This window comes from Gadus macrocephalus, chromosome 21, assembly GCF_031168955.1.
Source record: "Gadus macrocephalus chromosome 21, ASM3116895v1".
Lineage (NCBI taxonomy): Eukaryota > Metazoa > Chordata > Actinopteri > Gadiformes > Gadidae > Gadus > Gadus macrocephalus.
This window is the reverse complement of record NC_082402.1, coordinates 15341443-15363607: the sequence shown is the minus strand read 5'-3', so window position 1 is coordinate 15363607 and position 22165 is coordinate 15341443. Positions and strand designations below refer to the sequence as shown.

Sequence of the window (22165 nt, the reverse complement as noted above, 5' to 3'; positions counted from 1 at the left end):
ATATGACAAAATACATGTTTTTTTCTACATTTGCTTACTTGATATTAAAAGTAATTTAATGCACATAACACTGACGCTCCGTATTATTATTTGTATAGCGTTGTATACATATGTAGTTGAGTTGTTGTTTATACTTGAAACATTAAGAATTGCATATACATTTGTATGATTATATACTTTTCAACATCATTTACTTATATCATTTGGATTATTTATTTTGAAAAGGAGGCGTGTCCAGTAAGACAGAACCGGAAGCCATTAGCTGTACTCGAATTTGAATGCACTATTCTGTTTAGTAAAGTGGAGATGTAATAATATGACAAAATACATTTTTTTTCTACATTTGCTTACTTGATATTAAAAGTAATTTAATGCACACTGACGCTCCGTATTATTTGTATAGCGTTGTATACATATGTAGTTGAGTTGTTGTTTATACTTGAAACATTAAGAATTGCATATACATTTTTATGATCATTTACTTATATCATTTGGATTATTTATTTTGAAAAGGAGGCGTGTCCAGTAAGACAGACAGGACCGGAAGCCATTAGCTGTACTCGAATGGCATCATTCCTTGTCGATCAAGTTTTATTGCTAGATTCGGCTACAACGTGAAAACAGTATATGCATCATACAATGAAAAATGTGATCCCTCATTTAGCCCTCGTGTAGCCCTCATTTGCTTATTGAGTTGTGCAAATGGAAGTTAAGCAGAAAGAATGGAAAAAGCTACATCAAATGTGTTGCTCTGTACATATTCAAATACCTTTGAGATCACAACACTGTGAACCTTTTGCCAAAGTGCAATAAACAAATGTACACATTTGTTGAGAACAGACCCCACTTGACACTTGATTAGAAGGCCCTTATACATTGCATTTGAACCTAGGCTACTATAATCATATTTCAAAATAACACAAAAAAATAATAGCAGGCATGTATGTTTTCTTCATGAGTGATGATGGTCAACACTGATCCATGCAGTAATAAATAATAAGAGACTTAAGAGTATAAGCACTGTTTAACCGGGAGGGGTTTTGACAGGGTCAGCAGTTAAGCAATGTATGCCATACGGCTCATGTACTATAGTGTTCCTTTTCGAACATCTTCCATCCTCCTCTTATAGAGCATCACAGCGGCCACACCCAGGGCAAGTATCAAACCCATTGCTGCTCCTGCAATGGCACCTAAACAAAATACACATTAATAACTTAACCACATGATCAAGGTAAGTATTGCAGTCCCATTGGTGATATACTGTGCTGTACCTGCAACCACCTCTTTGCTCCTCAGAAGGGTCTTCAACTTTTCCTCACTAAAAAAAACGGTAGGCCCATGCCCTGACGCATAGTCAATGATCAGGTCTGAATCACCCTGGCATAAAGAGCAGAAGAAACACAGACACAATCACAACTTATGCATTCTCACATGCTCGATAAGCTGAAGATAACACACGATTTTAAAGTCCGCTGTCGTACAGGAATTATAAACCTGGCGTCCCCTCCATTTTGAGGTACGATTCCAACTTTGGCTTTGCTGTCATCGCTCATATTTAAAGTTGTCATCTTCTTTGGATTGTCGTCATCACACACTGTTTTAAAGAAGGAAATATATAATTATGTAATAAACAAATAGTTTCGATAAATATAAACAAATATGGGCATACTATATGGCCCACTTCGCTCGAGAGACCATATTACCCTCTGAGAGATCCAATGAATCTAAACCAGATCCTCCCTGGTAATCACCAGACCCTCCAGAGTCGTCCTGTGTGTGTGTGTGTGTGTGTGTGTGTGTGTGTGTGTGTGTGTGTGTGTGTGTGTGTGTGTGTGTGTGTGTGGGGGGGGGAACGGACGACAATATTAGGATCTGTGTGCACTTTCCAAATTAACTGTCAAATCGAAATAGTCCTGTTGGGAAACAAGGTAGATATAAAGAGTGGTCACAGTATATTTTCACAATGGTTTATGTTATGTGTATAGCCCCAAAAACACAATACGTTTTACCAAACATTGAAGATTGTCTTTGAATTGCCCGATAAGTAATCAAACAAATGTGTAGATAATCTGTAGACCACTCATGACGTGCTCCGTTAAAACAAGGGAACTGTACCGTATAATAATGTACAGGTCCTCTCAAGCAACTTACTCCCGGACTTGATAAGCAAATTGTCTTTGGTCAGCAGATTTTCTACGAATTCCTACCAATATGGCATCTAAGGCACACACATGGAAGTGCTAGGAGGTTTTGTTTACTTTGTGGTAATAACTTCCAAGACGTTTGATGAATTATGTCATAGAACTCTACTGTGCCAAATGGAGGAATCCCACATAAGGTATGTTGCCTAGACAGCTGAAATGACAGCCTGCTACTAGATTGCAATGAATAATGTATTCCATTGCCTTCGTCACGATCATGACGTCAAATCAGATTCCCTGTGGCAGATCTAATCTATAGCAGAATGCGGAGTGCAATACAACTTACTATCAGACTTGTTTGGCAAGATCAAGTACAAAATGTCCGCTGACTTGGACTACATACATGAGAGAATGGTCGAATTGTTTTTTCGGATATCAGTGCATGCTTATCAGGATACAAGGCACTGTGTTTCTTTAAAAAGAAAAACATGGAAGCTTAACCTGCCTTCAATTAATTAAGCTATTTGTGTGACATAAGATTGAGAACCCTAAGCAGGTATTGAAATTCACTCAGCCATTCAAAAACCAATGGTTAACAACATGGACAAGAACAAAAGCTCAACAGGGATAGATCCTGTTTTTCCTTGAAATAATTCCAAAAGGAGGTACTTACAGACAAACTTGGAGGTATTCGACATATAGCCATAAACAACCATATATTCCAGAGGAGCAACATTACCCAGAGTTGCAGGAAGTATTCCTGTTTATTTCCCCACTTCGATGGAATTCGAGTCCGATTGGCATGGCGCACCTGAGACACGCCCAGGTTGCGCACGACACTCATGATCGTGTTTGTCAACCCATCTCCAGGAGCAGGTGGATAACATTCCCTGATTACGGAAGAGCACATACACCCGTTGTTATGGTCACAGGCCTACGCGATCCCATTGCTCCTTCTAGACTTACAGAACTAGTTAGATAACATGAGCTAAGCAAATGTTAATTTTGTACCCATTCAATGTAATCTAAAGGCTTCATTCAAATAATAAAACAAAAACACATATGTTAGAACAGTTTAATCATAGTCACAATTTTGCTTCCAAAAATGAGTTTTTTTTCTTCATCCAACATCAGGAAATGTACATAAGGCCACCTGAAAATGTACATGACTTTGACAGTGTGACAAAACTCATATGTTCATATTTATATAATTGACAATATTTTACATTGGTTTTTTGCTTACAAGGTAGCGGCTGTTTCAAAATACAGCACTTTTCTGTACAAAAATAATTGTTATCTCCTGTGAAGTTTCCATGTTAGCAGAGGACTAAATGCAGCCTCATGTTTTAAGTACAGAGCATTGGTGGCGTTTTGTATTTCTCTCCTAAACTGTCATTACGTCAAAAAGACTAACAGTGGACTTTACAGCTCCAGTACAAAGAGGCTGGATTATCCCATAGTAGAATACACCAAAAAAAAAGTTTGGGAAGCCGTAAAAAGTATTTTGTTTAAAATAACGCTTGATCAAATAAAACTGTATACATTATATTCAAAAGGGGAAAGGAGTGATGAATATACACAAATCAAAATGCATTTTTTTTTGCTTTCCCCTAGAAGTGTAAAAGACATCCCATTTACAGCATCAACGTTTACAAATGTACAACTGTACAGACAAAGTAAAAGCATCACTACAAATTCAGCAAGGCCCATCAAGACACAACTAGACATTTCAATTAAACTAATAAACTTACACTTATTACCTGCACATATACTACATGTCATCTACAATTATTCATATGAAGAAGCGGAAGAAACAAAACAGGAAAAAGCCATCACGACTAGCGTTGCAGTTGAGTTATATAGCAGCTTCTGATGGCCTGGCCCCCCCCCCCCCCCCCCCCCCCACTAGCCTCCATTAGCACAACTTGCGCTCCCAACGTAAAAAACTGACAAAAGATAAATAAAGAAAATAAATCTGAACAAGAGGTTCCAGAAATGTTCCTTTGCCCAAACGTATCCTATTCCTTTCAAAAAAGGTACACGGTTGGGATATGCGCCCCTTCCTATAGACACAACAGACCAACTTCTCCCAACATCAGGCTTCATGGGTACCATCTTTGCTTCAAGCCCGCAACCCTTCAACCTTAAGCAACAAGTTACTTGAATATATAAAAGATGCTATACGTCGCTAAACTACTTCTATGACAAGGTGATATTCAGTACACGAAAGAAGAAAAAAAAGTTTCCTAGGGCAGTGTTTATCTTAAACTACAAGATCAGTACGATGTCGCACAAAACCAAAATAAGAGGATCTCCTACCAGGTTCTGTGTGACATCTTACCGTAGGAAGAGAAAATATATATTCTAAGCATTAAAAAAAAAAAAAAAACCTGGTCACAGGTCACTGCATGCTAATGCATAACCTGGTCACAGGTCACTGCATGCTAATGCATAACCCCCCCCCCCCCCCCCCGCTTATTTAATGTTAAGATTACACCAGTACAACCACAGCTCATGCGCCACCATTTTAATTATGTTATGGGCAGCTTAAAAAAAAAAAAAGAACGACAATGGCCTTTCTCTCGTCATGGAAGGATCCCTTAAAAGTACCAGCTGAAGAGGAGCGAGAAGGCTCAGCTACAGAGAATACTGGCTTAAATCAATGGATCTCGTACCGAAACTCACAATAGTTGAAGTCATGTATTCAGCCAACTAATATCCCCCACCCCCCAACCAGTTAAAAAAAAAAAAAAAAAACAGCATGTCGAGACACTGCCCCAAATGTTAGGATTAGAGCTCTCCAAACACAAGCAGTTTCTCACACACACACACACACACACACACACACACGAAGGGGGTCTTCAAAAAGGCCTTGGGTGACCCAACATGATGCGAGGTACATGGTGTAATCTGTTGACTTTAAGAGTTCCTCCTCCTTACTATTCTTATATCAATGCTAATTTCAAATGAAATCAAAAACAGTCAACATGGTCGACTTCGGACACCTTGGGTCCATTTAGCCTGGGAGAGCTGTTTAAATATATTTTTAAATCGGAATGGCTGACGTCATTAGTCTTGGTATTAAAAAAAAAAAACCATACGATTTAAAGGAACCATCAGATGGGCCATTCAAAGTCACGTGCTGGTGTAATTGTAAGAATTGTAAATGTCAGTAAATGTATACAACTTTTTTCTACAGAGAATTTACAAGGTAAAAATTAAAACCTAAATTTACAAGATTATATGAAAACCAGTCAGATACAGCAATTTCATCAACAGGCTTGTTGTGCTTTGACCCCAGTTGTCAGCCTGGCTGTGCGTCCACAAGGGTGTGAGTGTGTGCGTGTGGGGAAGGGGGGCTGGGTTAACATCACAGTATTCTTGGGCGAAGCGTAATCATAGATTTTTTCCAATTCCAATAATAACATTAAAATGAATCAAGGGAGTGGGTCATAGGTTAGGAGGGCTCCTTCTCTGGCCTCTATGGGCTTCAGGGTTAATCAACAGGCATCTACATGAGGCCGTTTGTGGGGCCCCCGATGGGCCCTAGGTCGGCGCCACTCTTCATGTAGTACTTCTCCAGCTTGGCCAGGATGTGCTTGCCGTAGGTGTACTTGCGCAAGGTGGCGATGTGAGGCCGGATCTAGTGGGAGGGAGAACAATTTGATGCAAAACCACACAAAGCCTTTAAGTGTTTGCATTGACAATTACCTTTATATTTTCATTGGGGCAAGTACAACACAAGCAAGCTCGGTAGACATTGGAAGCACGTCCTTTTCTCATCTTTAAGACAAGCCCTGGTCCAAGTCTTTCATTGACATGCAATTTTTAACAAATACTGAAAATCAACATTGGGTGTCATGTCGCTCTTTATAGTAGCCATCTTGTCTACAATTGGAATCAACTTGCCCCTGGCCGGCCAGAAGGGGGCGATCTTTAACCAGTTACTGTTCTGCAGAAACTTTGACACAAAGCTTTTTTTTATTTTATCCCCTTACTCCAGGCAAGGTTGGATGTGCTTTAGCTTTGAGCTAGATCTAATAAGAGGGCCATCCTGAGTCTCATGACAGACTAGTCCATTGGTTCCCAAAACCTGCCAACCTCATTTTTTCCCCCGTAACTAAAACTTAGATTCACCCATCCATCTGGTCTGCCTGCTCCCCCTTTGCATTACCCCTGTCCCTCCCATTTTGGCAAACACTTTTAGTCCAGTCACAAGTCTACCATCCAACACTGTGCAGGCAATTTAACTGTTATACTTTTTGGTAACAAGTGAAAGCCACCACACCCCATGAGTGAACCAACCTTGTGCATGATGATCTTGCGTTGGGCAGGCTCTGCCATGTCGATCATCCTCTGGACAACGTAGTTGGCGTACTGGTCCTTCATCATGGTGTACAAGGCGCTGTGGGGGCCGTCCTTCTGGCAGCACACCTCGTCGATGAGCAGGGCCCTCTCGGCACGAGACGAGTGGATCACACACTTCTCCACCACGTTGCTAAGGACCGGGGAACAAGGCAGGGGCCTCGATTGAACACGGCCTCTGGCATCATGGCTAAACTGTTTCACTCACCATTTCTAAACTGTGTGTTAATAATCCGCTTGAAAACATAAAACGTGCTGTGGATATTGTTTGTCACCGTTTTCCTAATTATACCAAATCAAGGTTGGCTCTTGGTCAAGCTCAGCATGCATTGGATTTGACATCACTTACGTATCGTCGTGCTTACCTTGCAAATTTATGCTGACTCAGGACAAGGACCTTCCCGCGCACCTCGGCCACGATTTTGCTCTTGTCCTCAGGTCTGCCGTGCTCCAGGACGTGCTGAATCACATAGTTACCGTACTGGTCCTGAGGGGGGTATTCAAGAGGCACACAATTGGTCATTCATACAAGAAAAAATAAAATTGACTTGCAGAAAGAAAAGAGAAAAAAAAAAAAGAATCTTCATGCACTACTTTTCTTACTGATCTCGTATTGGAACGTGATAGAATCATGCATTTCTGCAAGGGAAGTTAACTAAGGAATGGATAAATGGGCAACACCCCCCACCCTCCCCATGTTGCAGTATACAACAAAGACCATAATGTCATCACTACAGGGGGTCAGACCCAACAGGTGCTGCTGGCAGCCCAGGGAGCGGCCAGAAGCACCGTTGGCTCTTCAGATATCAAGTGGCAGGTAGTGTGGTTTTGGCTGTGGAGCCTACACCTGGAAGCAGATGGGCAGCGACATGGGCGCCGCAACTCACCTGGACCGGTGAAAAACACAGCGCTCAAATTGCCTTCCCTTAAGTGTGCCCTTTCAGTTGGCCATAATGCTATAAATAGCCTAGAAAAGGCAATTTCCATACAAAATAAGACCGTGCTCAAAAGTGAATATTGTAGCATGTTTGTGTTGCCCTGACTTTATGAGTCAATCTGCCCCCAGGGCACTTCTACAAAGCAACTGAAATGAAAGCAGGATAATTGCAAGTAGGGGGAGAGAAAAAAAAAAAAGGGGTAGTCAGCAGACACCTTTGGCCTAAGAGAAAGAGGAGAGAATTGAGCCCCCCCTCCCCAACCCTTTCAAAAAGCCATAGCAAGAGAGCGGGACACCGAAGCAGGGTGGGTAAGGACGGCGACGGGAGCACAGGGGGACGTAGAGTTAAATTAGGAGGAGGAAAAGGAACAGGCAGCAGCTGGAGAGGCTGGTGTGGGTTAGAGGGTGAGCTCTGTCCAGAGAGGGAAAGGGCTTTGGGGGGGGTTAAAGGTCTCTCGACCGTGTTAGATCAGACTCTGGGAAGGGAAAGCAGAGAAAAGGAGGAGACAGACAGAAGGTGGTAGTTTAGAAGGAAGGGGCATCCGCAAGAGGGAGGCAAAGTGCTCTGACCTTGAACAGTGCATCGCTGGACACTGTATAATATGTTTTGGGCGTCATCTCCAATGATACGCCTTGATACTTCTAGATGGAGGGGAATAGGTGGAGGGAAGGGTGGGGGCAAGATGGATGGTTTAAAAATCAGCATAATTACAGGTCAAATTTTAAGACAAAAAAAAAAAAAGGTGCAACTGGCAGAAAGTCATTGCCCGTTGGAAATGAATCAACAGCAGACCATAGACTATACACAAAATAGATGAGAAAATAAAATGGGAATGTGAACAACGCAGCAACAAAAATCAGGCGGGGCAAACGCATACACAGAGGATACCAAACTAGCGTGGCGTTTGTCCAGGGGGGCTCACCTGGCCCAGCTGCTCGGAGTGTTGGTGCAGCTCCTCCAGGATGGGCAGGGTCTGCTCCTGGGTGCAGTGCTCCAGAATCCTCTGGATCACCCTGCAGCCGTATGGGTGGGTGGACAGCACGAATACCTGCCGACCAATCACAGTGGAGAGTTTGAGTACTTGGTACTTCCCCGAGACCGACTGACTGTAATGATTTTTCCGTTTCGTTTTACACATTCGTGTTCACATTTTTTGGATTAACTTCTTGATAATTGCAAATAATTAAAATCGGAGCCATCTACTTAGTATTCTTGAGAAACCCAAGGTGCATAAGCTCAACCATGACAGTATAGTAGAGCACATACTGAACCCACTATACCCAGTAGGTGTACGGGGTGGCATGTGGCTCAGGAGTCAGAGAAGGTTTACCGTTAACTGGACGGTTGCTTGCTCGATTCCCGGCGCCTCCTAGCGAGTGTCGATGTTTCACTGATCAGGACACCTAACCCTGACTGCTCCTGACAAACTGGCTGTTGCCTTGCATGGTGGACACCACGGCTGGTGTGTCAATACGTGTATGAATGGTTGAATGCAGCGCAATATCGGAAAGCGCTTTGAGTGGCCAGTGTTTTCTTTATATCATTTAACCAGATCAGGATGGCACGGGTGTCAAGTCCTGGTGAGGTCCATGAGGCCTCACCTGGCCCTGGAAGGCGTCGATGATGAATTGCAGGGCCTGCGGCTGGACACACTCGATGCACTTCTGCACCACGTGGTTGCCGTTCTGGTCCTTCACACACTTGAGCACGTGACCGTCCAGCTCACGCACGATGTCGCTCTGTGGGGTCAAGCGGAAAGAGCGAGGGGTAATGTACACTGACATTAGTGAACAAGCTCTAAAGAATATACTTCATTATCTGTACATTTAGAATGAATACTTCGTTAATTATTTCCTATTTGGAGAGAAAAAAAAAACAAGGCCACTTACAATTACCTGCTGGTCGGAGGAGATGGACTCCAGGGCCTTCTGGATGACCCTGCAGCCGTACATCTGCAGAGCCAGGGGCAGCACGTGGCCACGGATCCTGGTGGCCAGGGCCAGCTTCTGGTCCGCGCTCCCAAACTGCCCGGGGACAAAGAGGACATCCATTGTTATGCTACACCCACATGTCAACTTGTCTGCAGGATGGACAGAATCAACGACTCTTGGCGCCGAACGGGGTCTTTCCGTCTCTCACCTCAAAGAACTTCTGGATTACATAGTTCCCAAACACGTCCGTCATCAGCTGGTACGCCGCCTGCAGGATTTCGCCAAACACCATCTGTCTCTCGGCGGGCGTGGCCCTCTCCAGCTTCTGTTGGATGAACCTGGTCGGGCAGAGGGTGGATGGAGGCTTATAATTGCAATAAATCATGGTGGTCTTTCTTTAGGAAAAATTCAAAGCTATAGTGATGCATCTATACTTAAATAAAAACATAAATAGGATGTTTTCTTCCTGTACTGCCCGTCGTACCTGGAGCCGTGCTGGTCCTGGGAGAACTCCACCATGTGGCCGGGCAGGTCGCGCAGCTGCAGGTTGGGGAAGCGGTTGTTGCGGAAGTCCTCCAGCAGCCGGCTGCGTCCGGAGGGCATGACGTCTGAGCGGCTGTAGCGGGGCCGGGCCGGCGGGAACAGCTGGCTGCTGGAGTTGAACAGGCTGGAGGCGCTGCCGCTGCTGCGGTACTTGGCCTCCGCGCCCGGGGCCGCCGAGATGTAGCGCCCGCTACCGTTGGTCAGACCTCCTTCGGGGAGAGAGAGCGTCGAGGAAACGGGAATGGCTCATTAGTGTGGGACAAACAGGAGCAGCTGTGTTTTTTTTTACAGAATATGACGGGGTCATTCAAATGTTGCTCATCGTGAACCTACCGCTTCAGTCAACGTGGCCCCCGGCCAATGAGGCACACACTCTTACTCTAGCCTGCCCACAACCGTCACTAGGATGAGGCATCAAAAGATAAGCCACCACGGTCCCATATTTGCGTCTTAACTATGATCGTCATGAATAAGTCCACTATGTCTGGCCATAAATGTAAAATATGTTCAAGCAGCTTGAAAGTTAAGAGCACGATGGCAGTGTATAATATACCATATGCTCGCTTGAATGCATCTTATGCATCCAGTATGCGTGTCATCACTAGTTTACAGTGGTGGGTTGACAAGTGGAACAAACGGCAGCATTGCGATACTGCATTTTCTTTTTAAAAATCACTTTCCATCTCACCCTGGGGTTATGTTACTTATTCCAGTTAACCAAATAGTAATACAGCAAGCTTGATGTAGCGATGATTAAAAAAACAACAACATTGGCTTGGCCTTATATTAGCATTGCTATATCGTATTTGAGGACGAGAAATGCAAGGACGGTACGTCTTAAAAATATAATGCCGGGAGATTTATATGAAGGAAAATTCACTCCGACTCACCGAGGTGAAGGCTGGAGGATGAGCCGTGGGAGGAGGGCAGGGAGGGCGGGGGGGTGAGCGGGGAGTGTCCAGGGGTCAGGCCGATGGGGCTGGGCGAGGACGAGTAGCCCAGGCTGTTGTAGAAGGGCTGGCCGATGGGGGTGAGGCTGCTGCCGCCGCGCTTGTAGAGGTCGGAGTTGGCCAGCAAAGAATCTCTGCGGGAGACACTGCTACTGCTGGAGCTGGACACTGGAGACGGGGGGGAGGAGGGCGTCAGGGAGGAGGGCCGCGGATGATGTGTCTAGGTGTGATATGCAACCATTTCATGCTCCAAAAGCTGAATGTATACACTCAGTTACATGCTACAGGGATCTAGGTTAATTGCAGCAGCGTAGAGAAATATAATTCCATGTTTTTCCACAGTGAGCCTCGCTGTGAAGAAACAGCCAGCTCAAGCTGGCATGAAACAATGCTACCCTTAACAAATAAATAATAACTAATATTAACCACAAAAAAAATCCTTTAGCCTACAAAAATAAATATATAACCATTTGCGTGTGGAGACTGACCCGAGGAGCCAAAGCCCCCGAGTGCCGAGGCCAAGCCCACGCCGAGGGAGCCCTGTGCGCCGCCAAAGCCCAGCGAGGAGCTGGGGGGGGGCTGGCCGGCCGAGGCGTGGGAGAACAGGGAGCTGCTCTGGGAGGTGGGGGGCAGCGAGGCCGAGGCATAGGGCAGGCCCTGCTGTTGCTGCTGCTGCTGCTGCTGCTGCTGCTGCTGCTGCTGCTGCTGCTGCTGTTGCTGCTGCTGCTGCTGCTGCTGCTGCTGGGCCTGTTGTTGCTGCTGGGCCTGAGACTGCTGCTGCTGGGTTAGGGAGCGGTACATTGCGTTCCCCTGAGGGCCCGACATGTTGCCCGAGCCAGATGCAGACGCTGCTGTAGTAAGGGGAGAAAAAGGTGATGTAATGCCATGCCGTAGTGGCGTGAGGACAAAACGATTGACGCCCAACACACCATAGAAAAAAGAAAAAGTGCTATAGGCAAGACTCAAGTCTTAGAGAAATATGAATTGAAACTAATCTCGAAAAAAATTCCCCCACCCCATTGTTGAATTCATACATCCGTGTTTGAAAGGAAGATGGACTAGGGATGTCCCGATCCAGCTTTTTGCACTTCCGATCCGATACCGATATTGTAGCTTTTAGCATCGGCCGATACCGATACCGGCCGATCCAAGCATGTATTAAAGATTAAAGATATTTACTTATTTTGTTGTACTACTCATGTTGAAAAGGGTTTTACTCTTAAGAACAACTAGCCAACTTAATTAGGTTAGTTTGAATAATCCACAATAGTTGGTAATGAGAAGCTGACCTGTTTATTCAGGGTTAAATAAACACAAAATAGACAAAATAATAAATAGTCAAATTACCACACACACTGAATTGGCATCAGTGCTCTGTTCTTGAACAACAAGAGTGTAAACAATATTGTAAACAATATAACATTATATATAAAAGCAACACACACAAAACCTGAGTAGAAAATAGTCAAATTACCACACACACATTGAATTGGCATTTTTATCGATAACTTTAAATCCTTAGTGGGACATGCACAGACAAGTGGGATGCTGGACAGGCCACTAGGCGTGCGCTAGGTGTGCTGAACAACGCGGACCGGATTTGGGGGGGAAAGCTGAAAAAAACTGGAATGGATTACCTACATTGGTGCGCTCGAAAACACGGACCGGAGTTTTGAAAACAAACTGGATCGGGAGTCCGGATCGGGATTTTCCCGTGCAGGCCGATCCGATATTGATATGCATTTTTTGCTAATATCGGCGGCCGATCCGATCCAAATATCGGATCGGGACATCCCTAAGATGGACTACCACAACCAATCATGAAAGGGTTCCTAATAGGGATGGACACGAGTAGTAAATTCCAAACTCGAGTGATCGAAGGAATACTCGTTTAATCAAATCTATTTTTAGAATGCAACGCATCTGCAGCAGGAATAGGCCTAATGATGAACGGCAATATTACCAACCAAACATGTAATGCTTATTCTCCATCAAAACAGTCCGAGTTATCAGAGTATTCATTATATATTTTTGCAAACGTTCAAAACACATTTTCCTTTAAAAAAAAAAATATGCGTCTCACAATTTAAAAATCACGTCGAACCAAGGCCTGTAACGGTTTAAAAAAAACAAAAACGAAACAAGTAGCCTAACCATTGCAAATAATTTAAAGCTGCAAATAAAACGGCAGCAAATGGACTATGGAAATACTCAGCGTTGTGATCTTCTCTACACGGCCGGGATTACAGCTGCGTCTTGCGGCGGTGAAATAGCCGACACACTTGGTTGCTGCGGGTCTGCTTTCCCAAACTCACCGTTGTGTTTCAGGAGCATATGTTGCCGCATAGTACTTTTAGTACTCCGGCAGCTCGATTTCGCTAGGCATATTTTACATTTCACCTTATGATCTCCTATTTCGTTAAAGTACTACACAATTCTTCGCTGCGCTTTGCTTTAACCGCCATCTCTTAACTTTTGGAATTCTGGCGTGCCTGCGCACGGCACGCGCCACACAGAAATTTGATACATTTAATTTGCTTTGTGCCCAAGGCATGCGTTAGTGGCGCCTCACAGAAAATTGAAACATTTGCTTGTTTAGGCCTATATGCATTTGTGTGTGTATATGCAAACTCGAGTTTGCCTGTCCACCAACAGAGTTAATTTGTAACGAGGAGTACTCGAGTAATCGATTCCTCACGCCCATCCCTAGTTCCTAATTTATTATTCATTCTTTAGTTTTATATCCAAGATGTCTCACACCGAAGCAATTGCTAAACCAAGAACGGATAGTCTCAACTAGCAATTCCAGTTCTTACAAATTATCCTCATATAGCCCTTAAATCTTAGCCTCAGCCACACAGTGGTTATAGAATGCGTTTTCAAAAAACATGCATTTAAAATCAATAGACAATAACTGATTAATTCAGCAGGTAAGGCTGGTACACCTTTGGTTTTGGGTGCAGATTTAATTAATCAGTTAACTAACATTGTGTAAATGATCAGAGCATATCCGCTCTTTTGGTCCCACGGTAGGGTTATTTTACCAACGGGAGCATGATGTTTAGCCCCAGCCACGCCCCTCATTTGGAATGTGTTCAGAAATATTCTCCGAACTCACCGGCCTGGGCTGCGGCAGGGTTCAGGAGGAGAGGAGTTTGGACAAGACGCATGGGGCCTCCTAGACCACCGCGGGCCCCGGGGCCCATCACCAGGGCACCATTCTGGTCATAGTAAGCAGCAGGGGCCAACACCTGGTAGCCTGGAGTGTTTGAGAGAGGGGAAACCTTGGATGAGACTAGATTCCTATAACAGACATTATAAAAACACAACCCTAAACATGCATTAGTGTGGATGATTATTATTATTTAAACGCGCGTGATTGTGCGTCAATGATTCTGAGCCCAGTCCAAGAATAGAAAATTCAGGTGTGAATCTGGCGATCTTGCAATAATGAAAGGGCACAAAGGTAAGAACCACGACTCCTATGTGAATCGATGATTTCCCCCCCACTCTCCCCAAGTAGTACAAGTCTGATTAATTTGTCCTTTAGTATATGACACTATGGAATAGTTTCATCATTACTATACTAGCGGTGTGAAAAGAGTCTCATGAAAGCCATGAACATTTAGATGATGGATGGTTGCTTAACAGTACTGTAAAACCAAGTCTGGGGCTAGTCCTGTATGTCAGACTCATTCTGTTTTCCTACATGCTACATTGTGAACTTTACGAAATATGATTCTTGACATTAACATGGCCAGATGGTCACATTATGGGATGTACATAAAAGGGCAATAGTAACTGAATAAAAACCCTACTTTGAATGGACAGCTTGGTGTAAAAAAATAATGGTGTAAATAGAGATATCAAACCGGTGGGGTCTGCAGGGTGTACAGCACCCTGGGCCATTTGAACCAGTATTAATATCAACAGTTTGACCAGGTGAGACCTAACCCAAATTATCTATGTAATAGCAAGGTAAGGTGCTAAGATACTATGGTCCGTTGCTTTTGGTAAAGTGTAACTTTAGCGTTGGTTTGGATCAGTTATAGTGAGCACTCGTGTTGGTGTAACGGCGGGCACTACAGAGGCGGTGGCTGACCTGACATGCCGGCGTAGGCCAGGGCGGGGTTAGCTGCGGCCGCCGCAGCAGCCAGACTCTCCTGTTGGCTTTGCTGGCCCTGGCCTGGGGTCAGGGGCCGCTGGTTGTTACCTGTGCGCATCACCTAGAGCAAAACAGGATATTACACACAAATAATAATAATATCAGTGATATTACATTAGATATTGCCAAACAAGAGCAAACTACTTCCACATTGAACATCAGAAAGCATTCCATCAAAACAGAAGGCTGAGAATTGTTCTGGTGCAGGTCGAACCACACACACACACACCTGTTGCCCCGGACCTGGTCCCTGATTGGATGCTTGCTGATTGGCCGAGTGATTGGCATTTGCTGCGGCCTGTTGCTGAAAAAGGTTGGCTGGGTACACGCCCCACGGTACACCATAGTACTGCGGCGGGACAACTGTTGGCCCTTGAGGAAGACATTTACCGGTTATTTAATTACATCATTACAAGTTGATCATGCCTTACATCAAACAAAAGCATCCAGGAGGACCAGTCTCTAACCTGCGAGCGAGGCTGCGGCGGCCAGGCCTGCGGCGGTGTAGGGGTCAGTCCCAGGAGGGCCAGCGTTGATGATGTACGGGTTTGGCACAAAAGCAGGGGCAAGTCCAGCTGCAGGAAGAGCAACAGGGAATGCTTCAGAACCCACACTTCCACAAAATAGCTCCAAAACCGGTCTGTATGGAATCGTGTGCATTTAAAACACAGAGCCGCGGTACCAGGAAAAGCCACCAGGGAGAGGCAATATGTGCTTCGAGGCGACCTACCCAGATGCTGCTGCTGCGCTGCAGCTAGAGCATATTGTTGTTGCTGAGCAGCAGTGAGCTGCTGAACGGTCAGATGGTTGGATCTCTGGAACAGCTGAGCAGGGACGAAGGGCAGGGGCATTAGATAGTTGGCAGTTCACCTACTAAACTCCACCTGTGGTGATTTTAGTGAATGCTCCCGGTGTATAGCCTGTTCATCAACATACCTGCTGCTGGGAGTTGTAGTCAAACAGTCCCACAGGGGTCCCGGAGGAGTCCACCTGGATCTGGTTTCCGACGTAGTCAAACTGCAGAGACTCCACACCGGCCTGCTGCTGCTGCTGCTGCTGCTGCTGCTGCTGCTCCATGCCTCCCATGCCCTGGCCGTCGTGGCCCTGGAAGTCCTCATTGGGGCCCTTGTTCTGCACAGCGTTCTGCTGCTGCTGCTGCTGCTGTTGCTGCTGCTGCTGTTGCTGCTGCTGCTGCTGCTGCTGCTGCATGGCGTGGGCGTGATGGGGGTGCTGGTGCTGATGCAGGTGCTGATGTTGGTGGGGATGCTGATGTTGGTGTTGATGTTGGTGCGGATGTTGTCCCATCATCTCCATGCCACCCTGACCAGGACCCATCCTCTCCACAGCCTCGGTGGGCGAGGCCTGGCGACTACCAGGGGTAGGACTACATGAGGAAAGGTTAAGGTTTAGATGACGTTGATAGAGAGCAATGTTTATGGAAGCCCAATGAAGAAATTCTATGATTAACTGGGTTTCAGATTATGTAGCCTATAAAACTCTGCATCCAAAATTGGCGATGAGAATTACATTCATTGGGTAAAAATTGCTTTAATTAATTTCATGTCCAAGCCCAAACAAACTATAAATGCCTTTATAAGAAACGGAAAACAATCGTAAGGCCTGGAAAAAAAGCCAAAAAAGTCGTACTTGAAGTCTTTGTCCATGCCATTGAGAAGGCCTCTTCCGTTAGCCTTTGAAGGGTCGCCCTCCTCCCCAGATTTCAACTCTGGGTTTTTATCTTCCTCAAACGGAGACGTCTTATCTGGGACGTCACTCTTCTCTCTGCCGTCTGGGTTAACGTCTCCAGTACCCTGTCAGTATCATAGAGTTAACAAATATACCAAAGGACAATTCTGTAAAAAGCCACACAAATTATGCAATGGTGACAGAAAAAGAATAAAGGATGGAAACATACATAGCCGCCGTTCCTGTAACGACTGTCCATCTTATCACCGGGAGAGGAGCTGAGCACGTACTCCACCATGCTCACACCCAGCCCACCGCCTTCGGAGCGGGGGGACAGCACGGAGTTGGCATCCCCATTCCCGTGGAAACTCTGTCCTGGTCTCTGTTGCACCATGATAGGTTGGGACACTGAATGATCTGAATATAAAAATAAATAAGTGAAAAAAAGTTGATTAAGACAATTAAAAAACAAAAATACATCCAATGTAAAGGCCAGTACATTTTTGGTAGACATACCACGTGGGTAGTGGATAGGCCTGCATGATAAATCTTTATAAAATCTTGCTCTCGATTCGCCCGTGTGGATTTTAGTTTTAAATTACTTTTAGCCTTCATTTACAGGTGTGTGGAGTTTGTTCAGTAGTAATAAAAGGCCAGCAATTAAAGACAATGTGCTGCTATCTGTACAAAATAAATCAATCCGTTTTTGATACTGCACTTTAATCAGTTATAAAAGGGCCATATGAAACGCAACGTGCTAGAGGTGCCAAAGAACTATATTTGGTACTGCCATTTTTTTTTGTCAAGGTTCATGTGCAATAAAAATTACATTTTGTTAGAAAAAAATCGTGGCAGAGAATCGTGGTACAAGTTCTAAGCTAAAAAAAAATCGTGATTACGATTTTTCCCCGATTCGTGCAGGCCTAGTAGTGGTGTTATGTCAATTTAACAAAATCCAGTGTAGCAGCAATTCCCGTTCCTGAATAAAATATAGATGCGTCAAGACACTCACGGGATGTTCCCCACGCATTATCCCGCCATTCTTCTCCTAGTAACATTCCTTTCCGTCCATCCTTCGCCAATTCATCAGACTCCCAAAGCTTTTTTGCAGGCAGGAGCTAAAAGTAAATAAATAAGTAATAATAGTAGCAGTTGAAACATACTTTAATGCAATCCATGAGCAGAATGAATGGACGCAAACTTTACACTGAAAATTTAAAAAACGCAAAAGCTCCACTTGCACAAGATGTTTGCATTGAGGAGTATGGTGATTTACCTCTCCCATGCCCCTTGATTCCAAAGCCAGTGCTTGAAAGTCATAGTTCATTTCATCTGCAGCACGCACCTGAGAACGAAAGGCCTACATTAGACAACAGGATGATTTTCAGGGGCCAGACAATTCAAAAAAAAAAAAGTCATGTTAAAGAAAGACTACGGATGGAATCTGCAATCACAAGTTTGGTCAAATCGACTAGTTTCTCTTGGTTTAATTGTTTAACTAAAAAGGGCATTTAAATAAATATTAACAACTCTTTAAAAGGCACCCAGTGCAACTTTATGTAAACATTCAATGAAAAATAAACATTCAATTTCTAGTCTTTTTTACACGTAGTAAGTTTCAATAACTCCATACCATTACATATCGACATTCAAGGAGCAAAGATGAGACGTTGTTGTGTGGTGAGAACTGATAGAAAATCGTAAACAACAATCGCCGGTGGGGAGAAGCCATTTTTCCATTGACTGGAAGCCTGCTTTATTTATTGTAGGTTACAAAAAATAAAGAAAATGGCAGCATTGTTGTTGATTTTGTATCAGTTCTCACCACACAACGACGTCTCATCTTTGCTGCTTAAATGTCGGTATGTATTGGTATGGAGTTATTGAAACTTACTACGTGTAAAAAAGACTAGAAATTGAATGTTTATTTTTAAGCCTCGAAAGTTGCACTGGGTGCCTTTAAGAGCCAGTGACTCCACAATTTCAGCTGGAATTCATACAGATTAAAATAAGTGTTTAAGGAAAGAGTGGGCCGTTTTATCCCATGGTTTCAATCCACGAAAACTTCCAGACACTTTAGTACAGTCGTTTTAGCACCGTTGTTTTAGTGTCCACAAGTGTGGAAACACACACACACACACACACCGCCAGTGCTCCCCTTGGTCATGACGTCTGAGGCCATCAAGCCAAAAAGCATTGAAGAACACGGAATGCATTCCCAGCAGACCGGAGCGTTCACCAAGTGTTTTAGGGAGAATGGCAAAACATAGCATGGCAACCACCATACCATTGACATAAACCAAAACAAACAGTTTGGGGTTCCCTGGCTCTTTAAACTAGTTTGACCACTGGTGTTGACCCAGACATCCGACTACATAACAGGTATTTATAAAGACATGGTTGCAATTTCCATCATGTGAGGTTTCTGATGATGGTTAGAGTTTGGTAGATCTGGTGGTTAGTATTGAAATTGTTGTTTCCAAAACAAATGGAAATCACAGTATTAGAAATACTTACAATGTCTGACCATCATGTCAAATCCCCTCGTCTAGCTTTAACAAGCCTTTACTATGTTGTACTAAAACGTTGGTTTTTACTTATCTGATGAACCATTTTCTCCTTTCCACATAAACACTGGATTGCACCAAGGACCAAATTATTGAACAATGATGAATGTAGTCCTTCTTATATCTCCAATTCGATACTGTTACAATCTTTATTCTAATATATTAAAGTGGCCAAAAATGTACAATATGCAACATTTGAAGTCACCAATTTAGGCACTTCCCCACCAAAATGATGATGCATTTCTTTGTTACGGGTTGGATGGCTATACATTAACCCCAATTCTTAACTTCATGCCATTCAATGAGGCAAAAAGATAATTACATTACAGTCTTCAAATGTTCTTAAGACAGGCACAGGACTATATATCCGCTATGTTTTACATATTATTTTCCCCAACTGGTGGTGCATGCAATCCATTCCCACTTTAGTTTAGTACCTGGTCAATATGGTTGCCATCGCCAGTGGGCCAGCGGTGTTTGCTTGGTACACATCCTCCGAGTTGCTCCCCTGGCTGTCTCTGGAAGAAGTACCCAACTGTGGCATCATCCTGGGACCGCCCGCTCAGTGGTGGCTGAGGGGTACCGGGGGTGGGGTTAGATGCCCTGTCCATGCCTTGTAGATGTGGCTCTCCGGGGCCTTGTCCAGCTACGCCCACTGTGGCAAGGGGGCCGCCACCGTGAACCCGGACTACCCCCGTCTCAGGAGCACCATTTGCATGCAGCATCCCACCTCTTGTCTCCTGCCAGGCCACGTCATTCATACCTAGGATGCTGCATGGAACGCTCATTCCACGGGAAACCTAAATAAAGAGTTTATATTGAATACATGAGTACAATCAGAATAAATTAAACAGAATACAAAATGATTGAGTGCTATTCAAGACATTGTGTTATTTAGTATTTGAAAGGGGTAAGAAGTCAAAGCAGTGACTTTAAAGACTATTCAATGCAAATGATAACAATCCAATTTAATTAGTGAAAACGAAATTTCCTGCCAAATAGCCCAAGACTCGGGTCAGACCAGATGTGACAGCCTGGATATCCTTTCGCCATTTTAGGCGCCGCTGTCGTAGACTTTATACAATTATAAACTGCATGTTGTAGGCCTAGTTCAAGTCAAGTTATACAATAAAACTATTAAAACGTGCAGGTTAAGATTAACTTATTCCAATTTGGTGGGGGGGGGGGGTAAAATCAGTTCGACACGTAAAATAATATCAGTGGATGGATACACATTGTCAAACATAAATGAATTAAAAAAGGTTTTAAAATATCTCGCTGGGATGTGGCTAATATCTGGTACTTCACTTCCTGCCATGAATCCTGCATTTAACGAACACGTACAGAACCTGGTGCGAGACCTGGCCTGAAACACGTACGAACACCCATAGGGACATTTCTCCCAGTTTGGGTTACAGATCAGGTGTAACAGAGCTCAATACGTGAGATTAGGTTGACGGTTGATGATTCCGAAGAATGCTAACGGCCCGGCTAACAGTTAGCATTATGTCAGCTTTTAATGTGGACGCTAGCTAGCGATATAATGTAGCGGAATTGAACCAAATATTCACTCAATGTGGATGACAAGTACATAATACTCGCCCAGTCATGTTTTCGACCAGAAAATAAAAACGGTTGAAACGAATACACGTAGTTGTCCGTGTAGCATTGAGTGATCAGACCCTTTTTTCTGGCCAAACTGACGGAGCCAGTAGTCTGGAATGCTAGTGGACCTAGCAGCTATCGGGCTAGTTCGCAAACAAATATTCAGACACAACGGCCATTGCAAATGATTCGCAAATGTCAATTTAAAACAAGAACAGTCCAACAACAACAATGTTAAATAGAACATGGCCACGGTTTATTTATACGATGGTAAGAAACGTGCAAACGAAAGCAGGCCCATCATTTCAGTTTATTATTAGCGCAGGGAAGCTAACGTCTAGGAGGAGACGCCGATGCTAACCTAGTCGAAACAACCAAATACGTTCATGTGCGTTAACCAACCCCTCGTTTCAACGCATACATGCTTTAAGAGTCACCTTCTGTTAAAAACAGCCAAAGAGCCGAGTGTTATGCTAGACGGCAGTCAAGCCGTCTAGCATAACCCTCGGCTGTTTGCCGTTTTTAACAGAAGGTGAATCCAGGCATAATTTGATTAGCTTAGCATCCAAGCTACAGTCTAGGGCTAGGCTAACAGTGGCTGGCTAAACAACATGGCCCCCCTCCGGGTCCAAACAGAGGGGCCTGCGCCGCGCAACAAAAGGGACACACGAGCACACTACCTTGCTCGCTGAAAACACTCCTTGATTGCAAGGGGATATTGCACGATTTCATCAAAAAATAAAAACACTACTCACGCGTTGTCGTGTGGAGAGAGGGGTCTATGTTCCTTGAGCACAGTGTAGCCGGTTGTCTTTATTGTTTTGTTTCCGTGGAGAGCGGTGGTGGTTGAGCCAGGCTTTAACGTGAACTCCGCGCTTGTAGTCCGCCTCCTCCTCCAGTGCCTCCACCCTCCAGTGCCCCCTCCCTGTATGTATCGGAACCAACGTAGACCTGCGCGGTGGAGAGAGCGCTGCAAAATAGCACAGTTCTGCAATTCTTGTCACACATGTTTAGTATGAGTGTTTAATCATGCACTACGAAAACATGATGAAGCAAACAGCCGACAGGAAGCAAGAAGTGTATAGAGAAGGATGGAATCCCTTTTATATTGCAGACCATTCATTAGAATATACACATACTAATTGTAATGGATCTTTAATTCGATTTGAAAAAAAAATATTCAGCTCAAGTTCACTGTGTAGTTTTATACTGATATTAGAGTGGGAGGGCTTATTGTAATGTTGAACATTAGGTAGACCTGCATGGTCGTGAGA

General features: G+C 44.2%; 1 protein-coding gene across 11 annotated transcripts; it reads right to left on the bottom strand.

Annotated features, from left to right (window-relative positions):
• Window positions 1-3202: 3202 nt before the first annotated feature.
• pum2 (pumilio RNA-binding family member 2) lies at window positions 3203-21825 on the bottom strand. 11 transcript variants are annotated; one of them, XM_060041302.1, is made up of 23 exons: window positions 21647-21824; window positions 19724-20086; window positions 17996-18064; window positions 17732-17837; window positions 16949-17136; window positions 16681-16844; window positions 15970-16417; window positions 15764-15857; window positions 15501-15608; window positions 15263-15405; window positions 14971-15094; window positions 13987-14127; window positions 11336-11719; window positions 10809-11036; window positions 9860-10127; window positions 9584-9713; window positions 9334-9468; window positions 9046-9183; window positions 8367-8492; window positions 8014-8082; window positions 6872-6993; window positions 6447-6639; window positions 3203-5784 (listed from the first exon to the last, which is right to left on the bottom strand). In XM_060041302.1, the coding sequence occupies exons 2-23, from the start codon at window positions 20072-20074 to the stop codon at window positions 5653-5655; spliced, it is 3861 nt and encodes a 1286-aa protein (XP_059897285.1). In that variant the 5' UTR covers window positions 20075-20086; window positions 21647-21824; the 3' UTR covers window positions 3203-5652. The 11 variants fall into 11 exon arrangements, with proteins under 11 accessions (XP_059897285.1, XP_059897286.1, XP_059897288.1 ...); XM_060041303.1 differs by having other exon boundaries at window positions 8014-8085; window positions 9340-9468; XM_060041305.1 differs by having other exon boundaries at window positions 8014-8085; window positions 11357-11719.
• Between the last annotated feature and the right edge of the window lie 340 nt (window positions 21826-22165).